The following is a 19,936-nucleotide window of genomic DNA, read 5'->3' on the forward strand; positions in this document are numbered from 1 at the left end:
AAACTTCACTTTTGATGTTAGGAATATTTCCATAATTTCCAGATTGGAAATGACAAGTGTTTCACTATATTTAAAGTGTGTGTATTTAAGCAACAGACACTATTGGGACTGCCTACTTTTCTTTGGAAAGTGCAATTTTTATCTGCCAGATAGAGGTGTGTAGGAAATCAGCCCAATAAAACCACGAGGCACTGACAGGACCCAATTTCCATTGTGAAGCCACAGCTTTTTGCTGAAATGAAGCATATCCCACTGCACAAGACTCTCTTCCTTTCTGAAGTCGGGCTCTCACTATTGTCACATAGACCAGGAGGACCTCACATGTACAGCACTCTTGCTTCTGTCTCTGTCGTGCTAGAGTTAAAGGCAAATGCCACCATGTCTGGCACTTAAGATTCTTGAGAGTTTATTTGTCCAGTTTCTTCCAAACTGTCCAATAACCCTTTCCATTTTGTATTGTTCTGCTAAACTAACAGTATTGAGTACAACTATATATGAATCTCATGAACATTAGTAAATCATTAAACCCAGGAATGGTTTTAAGAACTCAGATATCATGTTATGTTTGCATAATTTATTGTTATGAATGAGAACAAGAGAATGCTAAGGCTTAGCAATGCTATATAGTTTCTACAAGGATATATTGCTAAAGAAAGCAGAATTCAAGATTGAGTCCAAAAACTTACTCATGCTCTACAATTCCACACTGCTTTTAAGATGCTTTGGTTCACTAGTTCTTGAAAATTAGTTAGAATCCATTTTAACTCAATATTAAGGTAAAAGCTTCTTTGAGGCATATCAATCTGCGTCTGATATAATAACACATTGAGGTTAAAATCAACTACTGTGTGTCTGAAAGCCTAAACTCCTACATGTTACTTGATAGAAAGTGATGTTTGCTTTGCTACGTGTAGCTGCAGATCCACAATGAGAGAGGGAATCAGTGTGAGCTCCCATTTATAAAACTATTCTGTTTTCTTCATCTTAAAATAGCTTACTTTAAATCAAAAGCATAGAAAATTAATCATGAGTAATTTGAGAATATCCATGGAATGCAAATGGGATTTTTGAATGGCAACTCCATAGAGAAACGAACCCCTCATTTTTACATAACCTCAAAGTAATGCCTACCTAACAAACTGTAAAAAGAGATTACACTTTTAAAGAAAATCATACACTTAAAAAATTTGACAATAAAAAATGCTATTAGTGAGCTGTACAATGAATATAAGAACACATAAAAATGGAAACACTTTGGCTGTTTTCACAGGACTAAATCTCCTAGTCCACAAACAAGGGAGATCTTTTTATTTTCTTCAGTTTTTAATAATTTTTCTTTGTAGAGGTCTTTTGTTTTCACGGTTATTTATTTCTTGTTTAATGCTACTGTGGATGTTACTGATTCCCCGCTTTCTGGTTCAGCATATCTACCACTGGAGTGAAAGGAAGGCTGCTGTATTAGTATGTTCATTTTGCATCTCACTATTTGCAAAGTGTTGGACATTTTAAGAGATTTTAGTGAAGTCATTAAGCTCTTTTAATTATAGAACTGTATCATCTTCAAATAGGGAAACTTTGACTTTTCTTTCCTTTATCTCCCCCTCTCTCCTGTTTTAATGCCCCAGCTCAGGCTTCAAGCACTGCAGTTAGCAGAAGTGGAAGTGACGGGCACCCTTGTGTTATTTCTAATGTTGGCGAGAATGCTTTGAGCTTTTCTGTATTTAGCACCATGCTGGCTACAGGTCTGTCAAATACAGCCTTTATTACACTGAGGTATGCTCTGTGCATCTTTAGTCTCTCCTGCCTTATGCCATGAAGGGATATAGGATTTTGTCAAAGGCCTTTTCTGTGTCTCTGGAGATACATGTGATTTCTGTCCATTTTTGTGATGTACTACATTTATTGATTCATATATGCAGAAACCCCGAATCTCTGAAATGAAGCTAATTGATCACGATGACTTATCTTTCTGATGTGAGTTTAAATTCAGTATGTCAGTAGTATACCAAGAAGTTTTGCATCTGTGTTCATCATAATAGTTTCCAACATGTGCATGCTTAGCTGGGTTTTGGTAGCTAATGCTAGCTTCATACAGTTAGAAGCTTTCCTTTTTCCATTTATAGAACTATTTGCATTGCACTGGTGTTAGTTCTTTGAAGGTCTGATACGATCTGCAGTAAATCCATTTGGTCCTGTGACAGACTTTTTATTGCTGATTCACTGTTGTTGCTGTTTGAATTATTTATTTCAGTTTTGGTTCATTTTGGTAGCTCATATGCATGCAGAAATTCCTCTACTTCTTTTAGAATTTTTTTTTTTTAAATTTAGTGGAATGTAAATGTTGAAGGATGCTATTAAGGTTGTAGAGGGAGAAGGTATCAGTGGTTTTTTCCAGCAGTTAACCACATGAATCCAAAAAAAAAAAAAAAAAAAAAAAAGCAAAACCCCACAAACTTTCTGTGTAAGATGTGCCACAACCTTAAGTGTGTGTGTGTGTGTGTGTGTGTGTATATTTGGGGGGGGAGTGCAAAGGCAGGGAACTGCAGTTGGTATGTAAAATAAATAAAGAAATATTATTTAAATAAATAAAAAAAAAAAAGTAACTATTTGACTAGATTTGAAGCTGAAGTCATGCTTGGGATTAAAGCCTGATTATCACCTACGCCAGGGGAAGTCATAGACTAAGTGGGTAACTCACTACTGTTGAACTAAATTCATTGCATTTAAGCGTCTTATAAATTTCTATATTTATACCCAGTCTCTGTAGTGAACAACAATGATTCTGGAGACTCACAGCTGCCAAAGATGCCGAGAAAAAGTGATGGCTAAAGGTTCAGCACTAAACAAGGCATTTACACTACCATTTCTGAAACTCAAAGGACATTATGAAAGAAGAGCCTGGCAGTATCTCAGAGCGGGAAGATAGTGTGAAGTGCAGCAAATGTGATCCTCTACACTCGATACAGCCATTGTGTTCATGAGTTTTTAACAACTGCTGTTATCAACATTAGGCTCACACAAGTTTGGCTCTATCAACAATCAACTGAGAAGGGAGAGGGTCTCAAGGTCCTCTACCAGTTACTGATAAATTACTGGTGAAAGAATTTGGGAAAGGGGTAACCACTGTCTTCAGTTGTGTCTCCACTGCTGAGCACAGGAGACTTTAATGGATAGCTCCAAACTGATGATTTTATAGATAGGTCTGGTTAAACTTGCCTGGTAACCAAACCAAACCAAAAAGAAAAACAAACAAACAAACAAACAAAACCTCACAAACAGACAAAGGTGATCTATAGGGAAGAAGTGGGAGGACATCACTGAGATGGGAGAGGGTGGGAATGGTCAGCATGCATTATGTACAAGTGGAAAATTGTCAATTACTTAATTCATAAAGATTATACAATAATCAAGGCACCTGATGCTCATTAAGAGCTAATAACAGTAATGAGATCTGAGTACATGGAATTTTCTGTCGGTTACGTATCTTCTGGTCCAATCTTAGAGGTTGGCAAGGTACAGGTGAGGCTCATTAGACTGGACTGTGGCACTGGGTTTTAGACCCAGATTTATCTGACTGGGTTTAATTTTTTTTTTTTTTAGCACAAAACCAAAATCTTAAAAAAAAAATTCATTTACAAACTACAAGGAACTATAAAAAAATTAGCTATTAGGAAAGAACCATGTCCTTCACATCTCAATGTTTTCTTCCTGTGTGGTTACTGATGCTGACAAACAATTCAAATCAATGAATCCCTTAGCAGATACAGTTCAATTCCTGCAGCAGTAAACTCGGCAGGCTGCCCAACACCGTGTACTTACGCCTCAGTCTGACTGAGCTGCTGCTCTTGGAGACAAGCCAGAGCCTTCATGTGTGCCATTTGTGCTTTCAGGTCTTTGGTCTGGAGGTGTAACTGGTGACAATGAAGATCTTTACTGAGCACCTAGGGACAGGAGCGAACTGCATTTCAGATTTTTAAAAGAATTAGGCTAATTTTCATGTAACATATTTCATGTGGAACCAAATTTTTTCTTTTTAATATATTAAAAAAATGTGGAGAAATATAGACAGTAAGAAAACTTATTGTCGAAATCAGTTGAGTTGTGTCAAGCTGAACATGAAACTAGGTAAGTTCTAGGCATACGTAGTCTAGCACTTACCAGCAAGGCCAGAATTTAAATATTTTTATAAAATGAATATTAGGGACCTGGAAAAAGGTATGTTATGATGACAGCTTCTCTGTTGATCCAATTTGCTTACAGTATTGTGAAAGTAGTCATACCACAAGTTTTTACTTAAATGTTATTACCAAAAGAGGCATTCCTTGAGTACTACATCTAAAGATGGACAACCCCTATCTTCCAACACTTTAATAGCACTGACCAATAAGAATGCTATTTATTCACTCTGTAGTTCCATTTCTACCTGAAGGTAAAGGTCATCCAAGGATGAACTATGATCACGTTAGTTCAGTGTACTGGCCTGTGTTGAATTACATGTTACATGCAGTACACTTCTCTCTCCCCCTCGCTTCCTTCCCCACCCCCCACCTCTCTCTCTCTCTCTCACACACACCTCTTATATTCTTCTTACAATTTTCACCTTTGGGGGAAAAAAAATGTCTTGAATATTCCCATTTTCTCTATGCTCTTCTGTCTAGGGCCAGGCACCCTCTAATTTACCACTTATAACTTATTAATTTTTCCTGAAATTCACTAAATCCTAAATACAAAAAATATCAGCTCAGAAAGGATTGAGACGTATGGAAACAAAAATACATAGCAATTTTAGCATCTTTAATTGTGTAATGAAAAAGTGTATTTTTGGGGACATTTGGATTGGTAAGCTAACAATCAAATAGAGCAATGGATGCCTAGAGGTTTCTTTTAGCAAAAAAAATTGATATCCCACTTTGATTTTTTTTCATATTCCTTTCTAGTCTATAGTTGGACATAGATTGTCTAAAGTACAGATTAGATTTTTTTTTTGGGGGGGGAAGGTGGGGTAATTATTATGATTATCAATTCATCATGTTCAAGACCAAAGCAGGAGATATTAATTATTAATATTTTAGTAATGACAAAGGAATGCAGGCTCCTTATCAGGTTTGTTAAAAATAAAATACTTCCTATACCAATCAATACTTAAGTAGGGACTTAGACAAAGAAATGTTCCTTTGAGATTCAATTCAAGAAAATGTACTACAGGCTTGCACACAGGTGAATCTTCTGGGGGCATTTTCTCAATTGAGGTTTTCTCTTAAAAAAAAAAAAAAAGACTTTAGTTTGCATCAAGCTGACATAAAACTAGCCAGCACAATTCATTTACATAATTCACCTTTACACTTCAAGAACGTTATCATGTGTTTTGGATAAAGCACTTTTTATGGAACCAGGATTATGTCTAGAGGATTGGCCTATGAGTCATCTGATTTTTAAGGATATGCTCAGTCTTGAAACAAATGTCAGCTCAAGCCAAATACATGGCCTTTATGGAGATCAGTTTACTTGACTAAAGTGTGAGAGCTGAACTGATTCATCTTACATGATCTCCTTATAGTTTTTCAGTTAGAAAATAAAGTGTGCAAACATATTTTCCAAATAGTTCCAATTATTTTCCTAAGAAAACAATAAAAACCAGGTTGTCCTTACCTCTTATACTCTATAACCACTCTTCCTACCCAATCAATCACACATCCTAGGTCTATTGTAAGATTGAAATTTTAGTGTGTTCTTGTCTCAGTCCACCAATGATCACATCAGAAGGGAAGACCACAAGTACAAGAACTGCATGTCAGCTAACAACTGAAGTAGAGTATGATGGGAGGTAACAGCTTGCTTTAGAAACACGAGGTGCCAGATTGTGCCAGGTTTGGTCAGACAGCATAGTTTATAATAAGGACAGGACACTGAAGAGTGATACTGTCAGTGCCAGCTCTCAAAGTTTTAGTTTGGTTGTAGTAGAGAAAACCAGAATGGCCATCTGTTGCAGTATGATAACGGTGGTGGTGGTAGGGTGGGGTGTGGTAGTCTGAACTATGAGTGTGATACTGCTGGATAAAGACATGACATTAAAAAATAGATAATGAAGGAGGGTGTAGTGAACATAGCAATCATTTCAAATTCATAAAAAAGTAGTATTGGTCATGAGTTGCAGGACCTTGGGTAAGTCTCTCTGTGAACTAAGTGCTTATGACTAGATTAACTGCTTCAGCTGTGAAACATCTTATGAAAACAGAACTGAGAAGTTAGGTGGTAGAAAGAAAAAGTGCCCCGTTTCTTTCTTGTGTTATCTATAATGAAATATATAAAGGACTAAATACTTAAGAGTCTGGTGTATAAAATCCTGCGACAAGTGTTTTAGGATAAGCAGAGTGTGGAAGATAGCTTTAATACTGGACATGGGGAGACAAAGGCAGGTGGATCTCTATGAATTTCAGGCCAGCCTGGTTCTAATCCTGAGTTCCAAGCTAGTCAAGGATACATAGATTTCTCAACAAACAAAAATTCTAGATTATTTGAAAAACTGTATGTGACCATTAAAAAAAACTAAATTAATAACTCAAATGATACTAACTTTATAAGCATTACAAAGTTGAAAAAGGCAAGCAATATGTTAAAAAAACTACAAATACTTGAGCTAACTTTTAAATTAATATATCAAGTTTAAAACTTAAATTACTCATTTCCTAGCTTCTTAACTGGTGGGTGCACTTCTATATGGGGCCATGCACCTGAATATGGGCACTTAGATTAACAGAGCCACAGTAAAATGTTCTGAACACACAATGATCAATAATTAATTCAATATCAAATGTGTAAATAGGAAGATGTATTTCTGGATGTATACCCTCACAGTGAATCACAATTTCACTGTAAAATCAGTCCTTAATACACAGTATTCTGCATGGGGTAATGCCAATGAGAGCTGCGAAACACCCTGGCTCTCACTCAAGACTATGCAGATTAAGAATCCTAGTGTTTTTACTGTTCATACAAAGGCTTCTATTCTATAGAAACACAATGGCTTATTTAGGGAAAATAAAGAATTTCTTATTGTTGTTCCTCAGTAAATATCAAATTTTTGTATCGTTTGTATCATTTGTACTACACATGTTTGACTTAACAAACCGCTATTTGAGATGTTGTTTAAGTTTCATAAAACACCAATAAATACCTTTTGCCTTGCTGTGATCATGAAATAATTTCCAACCATTCCTAAAATGGCCCTAAGCAAACCTCTGCCATTTTGTACTATGAATTATAAAAAGGTGACATTCTTGCTATACCAGATCATTAAAAAAAACCCGATGAATTCTGAAGTTTTTAAGAAGACCACTTACTTCATTAGTATTCAAATTTGCTTTTGCCTTTGATAAATGGTAAATACATGTATTCTCAATCTCCAAAGAACTGCTGCTTTAAAGTAAATTCCTTTATTATTTATAAAGATATGTACCCTTTTGATCTGTATATCTATTACATACTTATATATTCAGGATCACAGAAGATTGCTAAGGTAGAAAGAGGTTGTGGGTGGAAAAGTTAAAGAAGCCTAGCTGGATGAGGAAGCCTCAACTAGTTGAAACAGAATCACTTAATTATAACTTAAGAGTTACCTCATGAAAGACAGTTGCATTAAAAACATTTAAAAATAAACTGACCCTTCTGAAAGCAGAATCCACAAACCAATTAGGTAATTAGTAAGCTGATGATACAGTCATTAATAATAGTAAAGTGAACTAATTAAATCTGAGATAAATAGGGCAACAATTGCCATATGAAAGATATTTACTCCACAGAAATATAAGAAATTTAAGGAGTTCAGCTTTTAAGATTAAAATTGAACACATATACATATTTGTACCTCTGGGATGTCACCATTTTGACCTAAGAGTCTCATTTCGCTTTCCACTCGATGAAGCCAATTAGTATTCTCATCAAATTGTTTTAACACCTCTTCCTTCTTTTTCTCTACGAAACAGCGAACAGTTTTCAACCTTTGAAGTCGGTGATTTCGTTTGCAAGTGGCCTGAAATATAATACTGAATTTAATAATATTGCTAAATTTTATATTTGCTGTGTACAACATTAAAAGTCATGCATTTTCTTATTTTGGTATAGTATGTTAAGCCATACTACTATTGTCCTATTAAAATATAACAGAAAATAGAAAATCAGTTGTGAGTTATTTAATAAAATTACATCTTGGGATTTTTATGGGTTTAAGGAACACAGTGGTCAAATGGAAAACTGAAATTTTTTTACATGATACATTTGTAAAGTTCATATAAGGTTAGATAAATTCCATGCTTTCCCAACTCAAAAAAGCATGAACACTCTGTACTTGTTTTCAATCTGGAAGACATGAAGAAAGAAACAAAGTTCTACTGATTTAATTTGTTGCTCTAAATGACAGAAAAAAGTATGAGAACTTGCCTATAGTCAAGGCTGAGAACACTCTTAGAATACTCTTAATGTCTTTGGTATTCATGAGTATTTTCAGTCAGATTTGGCCTTCTGTTGGCCAACGACTCTGTCCTTCATAGGTAATAAATCATTACTTTTGGTGTTTCTAAAAATTAATTAATATTTACAGGTATGTAACATAAACAACTAAGAGCATTTTCACTTTGGTGGAGGATATTAGTTTGTAAATATTTAGTGTTAAGTCAGTGTGGTTGCCATTAAGCCACAGATTCTTGATATTTATACATTTAACTTCCTTCATAGGAAAACAAGATGTTCAAGGAAAAAAAGAAGACTAGAATCAAATGATCAGGGACAGTGGCTAACAAGCAGTCATTCTCATGAGGATTCTTAGGTCTTTATTGTCATTTGTCTGGTTATATCCTAAATAATTTTTTCTCATGGCAAGACCTTAGCAAAACAAAACAGCAGTTTAAACAAACAAAATACCTGTCTTTTCCCTAAAGAGGAAGGATGGAATACAAAATGCTAACGTGACAAATGCCACACTTGCAAAGGTTCTCTAACTTTGGGGCAAACTTAAAGGCACCCGTAGTTTTCATATGGAAATGCCTGGGATCTTTTCAGGCGATTTATTTGGTCAAAATAAATTTTAATTCTTTACAAAATTTCTAAGAGACTCATTTATTTGAACATTTTGCTTGGACAAAAGAACATACACTATGTGTATTCCTGGTGCTGACAGAGGTCAGAAAAGGCCACAAGATCACCATGAACTGGAGTTACAGATGGCTATGAACCATCACATGGGTGTTAGAAACTGAATGCAGGTCCTCTGCAAGAGTGACAAGTGCTCTTAACCACTGAGTCATCTCTCCAGACAGCCTCTTTAATCCTAATGGTATATCAGGGTAAGAGTGTTCCAGGAGCTAACAGAGGTGTAAGGTCACTACAGAACATCACAGAAAAAGATAAGAGAATGCAACTGTTGTGAAGACAGCATACAGTTGGAAGGATGTAAAACAAAGCTATGGCTCTCCTAAGCTGTTTTTTGTTTTAGAAAATAATTAGTTATCTTCATAAAACTATAAGAAAACAAGAATTTCTGTAAATCGCATTAGTAATTTCTAATACAGTATCAGTGGACAGTCTCTATAAATAAAGATCTATGAAGTTCAAGATAGTTTTAATGGCAGAAAAGGGTCCTAACTTTGATGCTTAGAGAGTGCTACAGCAGGAAGTGGGAGATGAGACATTTTGACTTTCTTCTGCTATTCAGAAAGTGTGAAAACTCAAGCAAGTCAACCTCAGAGGGTCGTCAATCACTTTATTTCTGAAAAATGAAGATAAAGGGGCTATCCCTATTGAAGATAGTGGTTAAATTACATTTACTTTGCCTTAACATTCACAACTGTTCAGAAAGGTTCTAGCTGAAACTCAAAAAGGATAATTTTGACTTTTAATGCTCATTAAATATATTCCGTACAGTGATGGGTATTCAGGACAAAGTGGCACATTTCCTCACTGAGATTGAAAACATGACTCTAAAATTTGAGGTGTCAATATTGCTTTATGCAAATACAAAAGCAAATAAACAAACAAGCAAAAAACTCACCACTAATATGCTATGACACTCTTGTCAATTTGACAGAATTTAGAATTGCCTAAGACAGCAGTTCTCAACCTTCTTCATGCTGTGAGCCTTTAACACAGTTCCTCATGTTGTGGTGAGCCCCAAATCATAAAATTATTTTTTGTTGCAACTTCATAATTGAAATTTCATTACTATTATGGATCATAATGTAAATATCTGTGTTTTCCAGGAATCTTAAGCAACCCCCGGGAAAAGGATGTCCAACTCCCAAAGGGTTTGAGACCCACAGACCTAAAATAAAAGCTTTTGGGAAAGTTCTCAGAATGTTTCTAGATAGGTTTAACTGAGGAAGTAAGATTCATCTTAAAAGAGGAAGCATCAACTCAAGTACTGGTGTCCTGGTCTGAAAAAAAAGGAGATAACATTTTGTTCACACATTATCTATGTTATATTTGGTTTAAATTTCTTAGTTTTCTTTTCCAGTTTTGAAATACCAATTTCGATTTCTGCAGTATCAAACATGCAAAAAAAAAAAAAAAAACCTAAGAACTAAAGCACAAGTTCTAGCATTAGTGTACTAGAGCTTAAATCATAGCTCAGCTACCTATGGTTGTGTACTACCTCTGACAAAATGGCTTACCCATGTCCTTGCTTAGAAAGGAGAATAATAAATACCTCATGGGAGTTTCTGACAATGAGGTGAACTGCCTGAACATTGCCTGATAGTGAATAAATCCTTTAAAATCTGAAAATTTCATTTGCTTTTCTCATGTTGTGACCCTCACATTCAGCTATTCCTTACTGATAATGTTTTTATCTTTGATTTTTTTTTTTTTTTGTCTTCAGTTTTACAGTTCCCAGTAGATTAGTCCAGTGTCTATAATTCCTGGGATTTCTTTCTGTCTGAAATGGTAAGTCTGCTGATTCCTATCTATGGCGACTGTAAGAGATAGAGTTGAAGGTTTATTTCCCAGAGTAGTTTTGCATTGCTTTTGCTAGGTTTCCCAGTGGTAGCATTAGTTTGATGCCACTTTGTCAACTTTAGATATTTCCTAAATAAAACACTGTTTGTTAAAGCCTAGACCATAACCATTTTGGAATGCACACTGTTAATACTGGAAGTTGGTCAGCACTTTATTAGGATCATACAGCAATGGATAGCAAGAACAGCGATCAAGTATTCTTTCTGAATAATAACAAAATATCTCCATGTGGCCGAAGTTGTAAAGTGTTACCCGCATCTTGAGTAGGCTGCCTCTCCTGTCCCTAATGTTCTACAGGCTCTCAAAAGAGAAACAAGTTTTTTTTTTTTTTTTTTTTTTTTTTTTTTTGGAGTCAAAGCATTTTTTTTTTTAATTTATTATTTTACATGTCGATCCCAGTTCCCTCTCCCCTCCCTCCCTCTCCCTCCCTCCCTCCCTCTCTCCCTCCCTCCCTCCCTCCCATCCTCTCTCCATCCTTCCCTCCCTTTTACCCTCTCTGCCCTCTCACATGCACTCTAAACACCCTCCCCTCCCATCCGCCAACCCCAATTCCATATGTAGGGGAATGCCATTCAGGTGGGGTCATGTAGATCTGACAGGTCATGTGAAGTAGGGACTAGGGCTTCTCTCCTGTTTCTAGATTAAGGCAGTTATCCCTCCATGGGGGATGTGTTCGCAAAGTCCTTTTGTGCACCAGGGATACAACCTGGCTCCACTGTCTGAGGTCTCTTAGACTGCTCAGTCCTTCTGGCTGAGACCCATATTCAGGGGGGCCTGAGTCAGTCCCATGCTAGCTTCCCAGCTATCAGTCTAGTGGCCGTTAGCTCCTCCTTGTTTAGGTAAACTGTCTCTATGTGTTTCTGCCGCACGGTCTTGTCCTCTCCATCTGCTTCTGGGTTCTAGTTCAACTCAGTGTTTACGTATGGGTGTTTGATCCTGTTTTCAACAGGCATTATTTGAGGGCTCCATGGATAAGTTAGTTGTTGATCTCACTCTCCGGGAAGGGCATTTATGACAGCCTTTCCACGGAAGCTCAAATTGTTAGTTGGGAGCAGTCTTGTAGTTCTCTAGACCTTTCTTTGTGTTCAATTTTATCTTCAAACCAATATTGGCTCCCTCTTTTATGTTCTCTCTCTCTCTGTCTCTCTCTTTCCTATCTTCTATTCCTAACCAGACTCAATCTTCCTGGTCGCACATGTTTTCCTTTCCTCCCCCTCATTTTCTCCTACTTCTCTCTCCATTCGCTGCCCCCCCCCCCCCCCCCACTTAACCTGAGCTCTGGAGGACTTGTCCCTTCCCAGTTCTGTGAGGGACTTTATATGAATCTCTTAGAATATACCTTGTACCCTAGTTCCTCTGGTGATGTGAATTATAGGCTGGTGATCCTTTGCTCTAGGTCTAAAATCCATATATGAGTGAGTACATAGTGTGTTCAAGAGGAACAAGTTTAACTAAGCATTTGCTTTTCAAAGTTTCCTCTGGCTCACATACTATTTCCATGTTTTTTTAGAGAATGGGTAAGAAACAATGTTTATTAAATTTCTAGAATTAGATTTCCATGTTCTCTGTAATTTAGGCATAAAGTAGTTAAATACCTTTTCTACTTTGTCTTCTGAACACATCATCTCTATTTGGTGATGGCACTGCTGTTGATAGAGTGACTTGAGTTCATTTTCTTTAAGCAACATTTCTAATTTCAGATATTCTTGCCTGATTCCTTCTCGATTCTGGAACAAGCATTTCAGAATTTCTTGAAATCTACCAAAAATAAAACATATCATTTTATTTCATTAAATTTGTACTATCTAGTATATAGCTTACTGAAATGACACATATCACTCAGATTGTACTTGATGATAAACAGCAGGTCAGAACTACATTCCTCCTACCATAAAAGTGCTGAGAAGGCAGTATCAACTTTATTTTTTTACTGTAGGTTTCTTTCTGCTGCAAAACAAACCATGTTGTTTATATATTTTGGTGTCACAAGGTCTCTGATATTAGTAATATGTTGTATTTTATCATATGTAGTCATACTGCGCAGCAAAAATGCAAAGGATGATAACCTAGATCTGTAATATGACAATTCTCATAGCCCTATTAGCAGCAGAGCATCACGTGCTGTTTGGTGTTGGCTTACAGTGAAGAAAAAGCAATAGGAGGCATTATCATATGGTATCTCCATGGCCCCCTAGGGAAAATGAGAGAACCAGTTTTAGCCTCAAAGATTATTATAGTGAAAATACACCATAAGGTTAGGTACCCCCTACAGCTTGGCAAAAAGTCAGCTGACACTGGCAGGACCCAAAACATCCAAGTTAACAATGTGGCAAACCTAGAAACGTGGTTGTGGTTTACTTTTCTAAAGGGCAAAATAAAGAATTCAATTTGTGGAGTTTATTAGGCCCCCAAGGAGCCAATGATTCAAAACCGAATAAATTTTATGAAAAACTGAGAAAATGCATAGTTTGGCAACTTCTAGGACAAACAGAACACGGGTCACAACAATATTTTAGTCTTACAGATAATCTCACACAGGCAAAATTATTTATTATTGAAGAAAATTAAGTACAAGGCCTTTAGAATAAAATAAAGTCTGTGCATTTAAAAATAAATGTTCTTTGGGCAGTTTTGGATATATATTTGTAAGGATCTGTGGTAAAGGTACTGCCAATTTACGTCAGTAGTTCTTAATGAAACCCTCCTGGGAATGAAGATAAACCACAGTACATTGACTTTCCTGTAGTTTTGTTCAGCTGATGAATATTTCATAGGAAGCACATGCGGATATTGTTATTTCACCGTCCTGTATTACACCAAGGCTAGTGCCAGTAAATGAACTGATAAGTTATCTTTAGGTTATACCCTAAGACAATATCATAGTATTCATAACTTTTTGATATAAGGACAAAGTTGAACTATATCAAAATTTTAATTTTGTGGTCTAAACACTTTACTTAGTGTTTACTGTTTACTAAGGAAAGAAAGTAATCATTATCAAGGGTTTCTAGGTTGCATCTTAAAATTAAAAAAAAAAATAACAGAAATAAATCTTAAGGGAATGAGTAGTATTTTCTAGTCATTTAGGACATTTAAACTAACTAGAAACAAAATTTTTCATTAATATTTTTAGGTAAGACACAAGACCATATCACTTCCTTGGTATAGTAATAATAGAATTTTTACAACTATTGCTAAATAAAATGTATTTTCCTTTTAAGATTCCCTTTTGTATACTGGCGCAACAAAAATTTGAGTCAGAAAATATTGCATATTTTCCCACTGTCTTCAGAAAATGCACAAAAATGTTATTGAAGTTTTATGGAAACCAAAGTTTTAAAAGGGTAACAACTGCCTCTGCTGCAGAGGAATCTAATGCCTCTGACTTCCTGTACTCCTATGCACATAAATATACACACACAGAAATCCCTCCCACATATACAATTAAAAATCTTGAGAGACACACACACACAGAGATAAATGATTAAATTCATCAACTCCAAAAATGTTTCCTAATTTGTAAGTCTACTCTCTTTCCTTCACCAGAACTGCAGCACCCACCAGGGACTGAACCGAGGGCCTCACATGGTAGGCAAGCACTCACTGGTGAGCTGTTATCACCATGACTTTCAATTTTGAGATACAATCATCCTAAGTTTTCCAGTCTTGACTGGAAACTGCATTCCTCTGCCTCAGAATCCTAAGTAGCTGGGACTACAATTTAACTGGCAAATTACACAGGGTTAATGTTGACAAATTTATAAAAATAACCACTCCAACTTTTGAAAATTGGTAGTTTAATATCAAAGAAAACTGTATTGTATTAGCACTACTGTCATGTTTAAATAACAAAAGTAATATTCACTAGAACATTACATCAGAGTAGAAGTTTTCTTTGAAAGGAATAAATGAGGGCCAGGAGGTGGTAGCACAAGCCTTTAATCCCAATTATGGAGGCAGAGGTAGGTAGATTTCAGAGTTCAAGGCCAGCATAGTCTACAAAGCCAAGTTCTAGGTAGGATAGCCAGGATGATACACAGCTGTCTCAATAAACAAACACATAAATGAGGAACAAGGAAACACTTATAAATTTTTTAAGATAAGAAAATTTGCATGGAATTAAAATTTTATATGCCAAATAAAATACTAACAATTTAATATTCTAATGGGTCACTTGCAGAGTTAGCAATTTCAACACAAGGGAAAAACTAGTATGCTTAGTACCCTTGCACTTTAATAGCACACAGGGAAACCTAATGAGATGCAAAACTGACTTTTGTCACCAACAGAAGTAACTGTCAGAATTATATGTGATGTTTGCAAAACAGTACAAAGTGAAAATAGAGGACAAAGCCTAATACTTCTGGGCCAGTTAAGATGGGTGAGTCCTGGAAAGTTGTCTCCTGACTTATACCTACCTACTTTCCTACATACACGCACATACACAATATTTTAAGATAATTTAAATTAGGGAGTTCTTACTACACTCTGTAATTGAGAAAACGATACCTCTATTAATTCTAATTAAAAAAGAGCTATAGTAATTGGTTGAAATTAATACTCTAAGACTCAACATAATCTACAAAGCTGTCAATAAAGTTTAGGGAGAAAAAACAAAGTGGCAGCACTCAATAACATAGTATTAAAAGGACAAGTTTACAAGTTGTCTCATAGAGAAAACAGACCAAGAAATAAGGGTCTTGAGTGGTGGAAAGAAGATAGTGGATCAACTTGGACAGGAAATGTTATTCTATCATTCTACATCACTGCAGGGTTTACTCAGTTCAAAATTTGAAATTAGTAAGTGAATTAGTGGGTCTATATAGAATCAATAAAAACTGACCATATTTTCATAAAACTATTCAAGTACTAATAGCAAAAAAAAAAAAAAAAAAAAAAGCACCATTCAAAATAAACTGGCTTCACAGATGACAGAACCAGCTTTTCCTCCTGCTTTTCCCAGCGGTAAAATAACCAGCTGCTTTCTAAAGTTCAAATACAAAGAACAAACAAGTGCATTTTCAGGAATTCAAGTGAGATGTATACGTAGCTATACATACATATATGATACATAATTAAAGAAAGACTATAATTTATAACTACATTTCTCAAGCGATTTTAATAGTTTTACCTTTTAATCTCTTTGACTTGAATGTTTGAAGGTACTGATTTTGCACTGTCATTTTTGTCAGTCAAAGCTTTCTGTTCTTCATAGGCTTTTAGTTTTTCTTTCAACATTAAAATCTAGCAAAGGAAACACTAATTAAAAATACAAATCAAGTTATTTGTCTTCATTCATTTTACATAGCCACAGTAAAAGTTCAGTTATAAACAATAATCACACACCAGGTTCCCACTATAATAGGAAATGCATTAAATTTTGAACAATAAGGAAGAAAGCATCCCTTAAGGGAAGAACTGCAGGTAATAATAGATCACTGAGAACAGTAGACATACCTCTGCTTTCTGCATATTACAGATCTTTACATATTGAGATATGTGACTGTTGACATTAAGAACATTGCTCTTCAACTGCCAAAAGAGAGAAATTATGATTACAGTCACATAGTTAAGATAGCACAAAGTGGCACTGTATCTCATAAACTTGACTTTACCAATTTTGAACTTTTAACAACTATAAGTGATCATCATGATTAAATATAACTATATTTAAAATTTGTAATGAGAATATGTTGAAATTATAAACAAATTGGCTTACTTAAAAATATGTTGTGTTTATACATAATAATAAAAGTAGCCTATTTATTCAAGAAATTCAGAATTGTTTTATGCTTGCATTCATATTAGTTTCTTATTACTTTTCATATTGTCTACAACAGTATAACCCCATAAACATTTACATGGGGAGAAAATTACATAATTTTTAATATTATAGAAATTTCTAATTTGAATTAGAATCAAGTACTTAAAGTTCTTCAAGCTTTGGCCCACATAGATATAAAATGGAGCATAAAAAACAAAAACTAGAAAACTTTACAATGGGTTGGAGTAAGGACATGAAAAATGTGAGAAAATCTTTGTACACTCATATACTTCGGCCTTTTATAAAAATAGTATATGGACATTTCTCACAGGGTGTCACACTGCTCATCTTCAGACACTTATAGGAGGAAAATGAATAGTCAAGAGGATAGGCATCATAGCAAATTAACTGAGGTCTCTTCTGAACTAAGGTCCTGTAATTTTAAAGTAGGTATGTTTTCACCTGATTGTTTTTAAAGTATCCCAAAATTTAGACAAAGAACATTTCTCTAAGTAGTCACTGTTACATTCCTTGATTTAGCACAATTTATGTGAAAATTCATTCATAAAGCATGTTATAAACCAAGGTAGGTATTATTAGTCGGTGCGCAGATAAATTGCAATATCACCCATAAATGTTTCTTACAGTAAATATAAAAATAGATTTAACTATATCAAATCCTTGGCTAATTACTATGTCATGCTATCCAAGCACCATGTACCATGATGAGAAGAATAACAAGTACTCCAGGACTCATAAGAATGAACAGCAACATCCACTGTGAAGTAATTAAGATGCAAAAACTGTGTGACTAAATTAACATTCAGTAACCAGGACTTATATTGCCAAATTCATTAGCAGAAACATGACCCTAATTAAGACTTTAGTTAAATATAAAAATAGAATATACCTAATACTCTCACGACAAAGTCAAAGTAAATGCACTTACCGAAGATTTAATGTCTTTTGCACGATTAGCATACTTAAGAGTGTTATATGTGTCGTCAGAAACAAAGAGGAAGGACTAACAGCAGCTATCATTATAGTCTGACAGTTCCCTCCAAGAGAATCCTTCAACAAGCGAGTAAGCTTACTATTTCTATAAGGAATATGCTGATTCCTTCTCTGAAAGAACAAAACAAGAATTCTTATTTCTTTTCCACACTACTACTTACTACTATTTCTTTAGAAGAACTTAAGCAATGCCCAATGATATAACTGGTGTTTGACTGCTGCAAATAGATCTTGGAGTAGTCAGTGACTATTATGAAAGTCCTAATTATAGCTTCAGTGTGTAGAGAAAGGTGTCTGCCCTAAAGTCCTCAGTGTAGTCCCCTGGAACACACATATCAGAAAGGAGAACTAGCTCTGGGATGCTGTCCTCTGACTTGCACATGTACACAAACACAGTAAGAAAATAAAAATTATACAATTCCACCTGAAATTTACATCTCTAAGAACAAACTTCACAACAAAACAACTATCAAGGTTGGTTTTTGGTTGTAGGTGACATTTTAAATATATCTGAAAAGATGACAAAAAAGGTTGTGTGTGGCAATATGTGGCTATAATCCTACCTTCTTGGTAGGTAGACTGGATGGCAAAGCAAAATTATATTTCCAAAACAAAATAAAACTTCCCAAACAACTAACCCCCACAAAAACAAACAAAACAACAACAACAAAAAACAAAAATCATCTCAAATACAAAACAAACAAAAAAAAACAAAAAAAAACAAAACAAAAAAAAAAACAAAAAACTAAGCTAACAGGAAACTAGGCATGAGATACATATTTAAGATGTGCATCATCTTTTTTCTTTAAAATAAACACAAAAATAAATCATACAAGGTTGCATTCATCCTCCAAAAATCTCTTAAGTGATTATGTCCACCAATGATCTTACATCAATCATTCTAAAATTGATAGAGTATCATGTTAGCATTGTTTATTCCTTATCCCAGGGACTTCCTGCTTTTATATTTTTGCATAAATATACTCATAGTATGGTTGCTGCTAGATCATATCATAACTTTCTTTTTTAAGAATTAAATTTATTGATTTATTTTAAATACTGAGGCAGTCTTTCCTCCCTCTTCTCTCCTGTAATCCACCCCCCGACCCCCTGGTGCTCCCAATCTATTCCTCCCCTGTTTCTGTCCAGAAAAGGGCAGGCCTCCCCACGAGTATCAACAAAGCATAGCATATCAAGTTGATGTAGGATTAAGCAATGTGCATCATCTTTGAATCTAATTCTATTTGAAAAAAAGAATTCTTTATAAAACCATTTCTACTATAAAGAGACAACCACAAACCTCTACACAATACTCACAGAAATAAATAAATGTAGTTAAATATTTGAGTAAATAGTTAAATTAGAATACTTAATATTTAGTATAAAGATATATTAAAGATACAGCTCTCAATTTCACATATGAAACTTTGTAAAAGGAACAAATTTTATATAAAGATTCATCAATATTAAAAATCAATGCTATCATCACATAACTTTCATATAAGAGAAGTATAAATTATGGCAAACATCCTCTACTTTGGTGGCTTAACTTTACAAATCAATAGTATATCATTCGCAAATGTTTGAGTCTTCAACTCTGAATGTAAAACATGCTACTTTTTCAATGGTCAGGTAATTTTAGTAACTTGCTCTCTTAAGAAAGTCTTCCTAATTTTAAAATATTATTCTAAATTAAAGTAACACCTTTAACAATTTATCAGTAATTTTCCTAATGCTATTTAAGCCTGCATTAGCTTCAATTACCACACTTTAAAAACAAATTAATGTACTGTCAAACATACTATACACTAGAAAGTACTTCTGGTATACATTGCATGTAAAATAGTTTTAAATGCCTCAAAGCATTTACTAGTCATCCCATCATATAATAACACTTTAGATAGCCCTTAAACCTCTTCTTTTCCTTCTTAATCTTCTGTATTATGTCAATTTTATAGTACATTATAAAATACTAACTAGAGTTGCTCTAAAGCTTTTTGTTTCAATGTCTTCTTGTCAATTCACTAAATCATTCTTGCTGTCTAATGATCATCAAATAGATGTTTACAATGAAGTTCAAAGCTGGAAGATTGAAAAAAACAACCATTGTGGAGTCTGGTAGAAAAGGCCTGTAATTACAGCTGAGACAAGAGG

The 19,936-nt window shown here is 34.8% G+C and overlaps 1 protein-coding gene across 1 annotated transcript in view; it reads right to left on the bottom strand.

The window, feature by feature from the left end:
• The window catches only part of LOC127226462 (kinesin-like protein KIF18A), a 44,138-nt gene extending 25,456 nt beyond the window's left edge, over positions 1-18,682 (bottom strand). The window contains 8 exon segments of the mRNA XM_051190506.1: positions 3,820-3,941; positions 7,865-8,029; positions 12,600-12,762; positions 16,136-16,248; positions 16,462-16,536; positions 17,718-17,776; positions 17,779-17,893; positions 18,674-18,682. Coding sequence (XP_051046463.1) covers positions 3,820-3,941; positions 7,865-8,029; positions 12,600-12,762; positions 16,136-16,248; positions 16,462-16,536; positions 17,718-17,776; positions 17,779-17,893; positions 18,674-18,682 — 821 coding nt within the window.
• Between the last annotated feature and the right edge of the window lie 1,254 nt (positions 18,683-19,936).

Source organism: Phodopus roborovskii, unplaced genomic scaffold, assembly GCF_943737965.1.
Source record: "Phodopus roborovskii unplaced genomic scaffold, PHOROB, whole genome shotgun sequence".
NCBI lineage: Eukaryota > Metazoa > Chordata > Mammalia > Rodentia > Cricetidae > Phodopus > Phodopus roborovskii.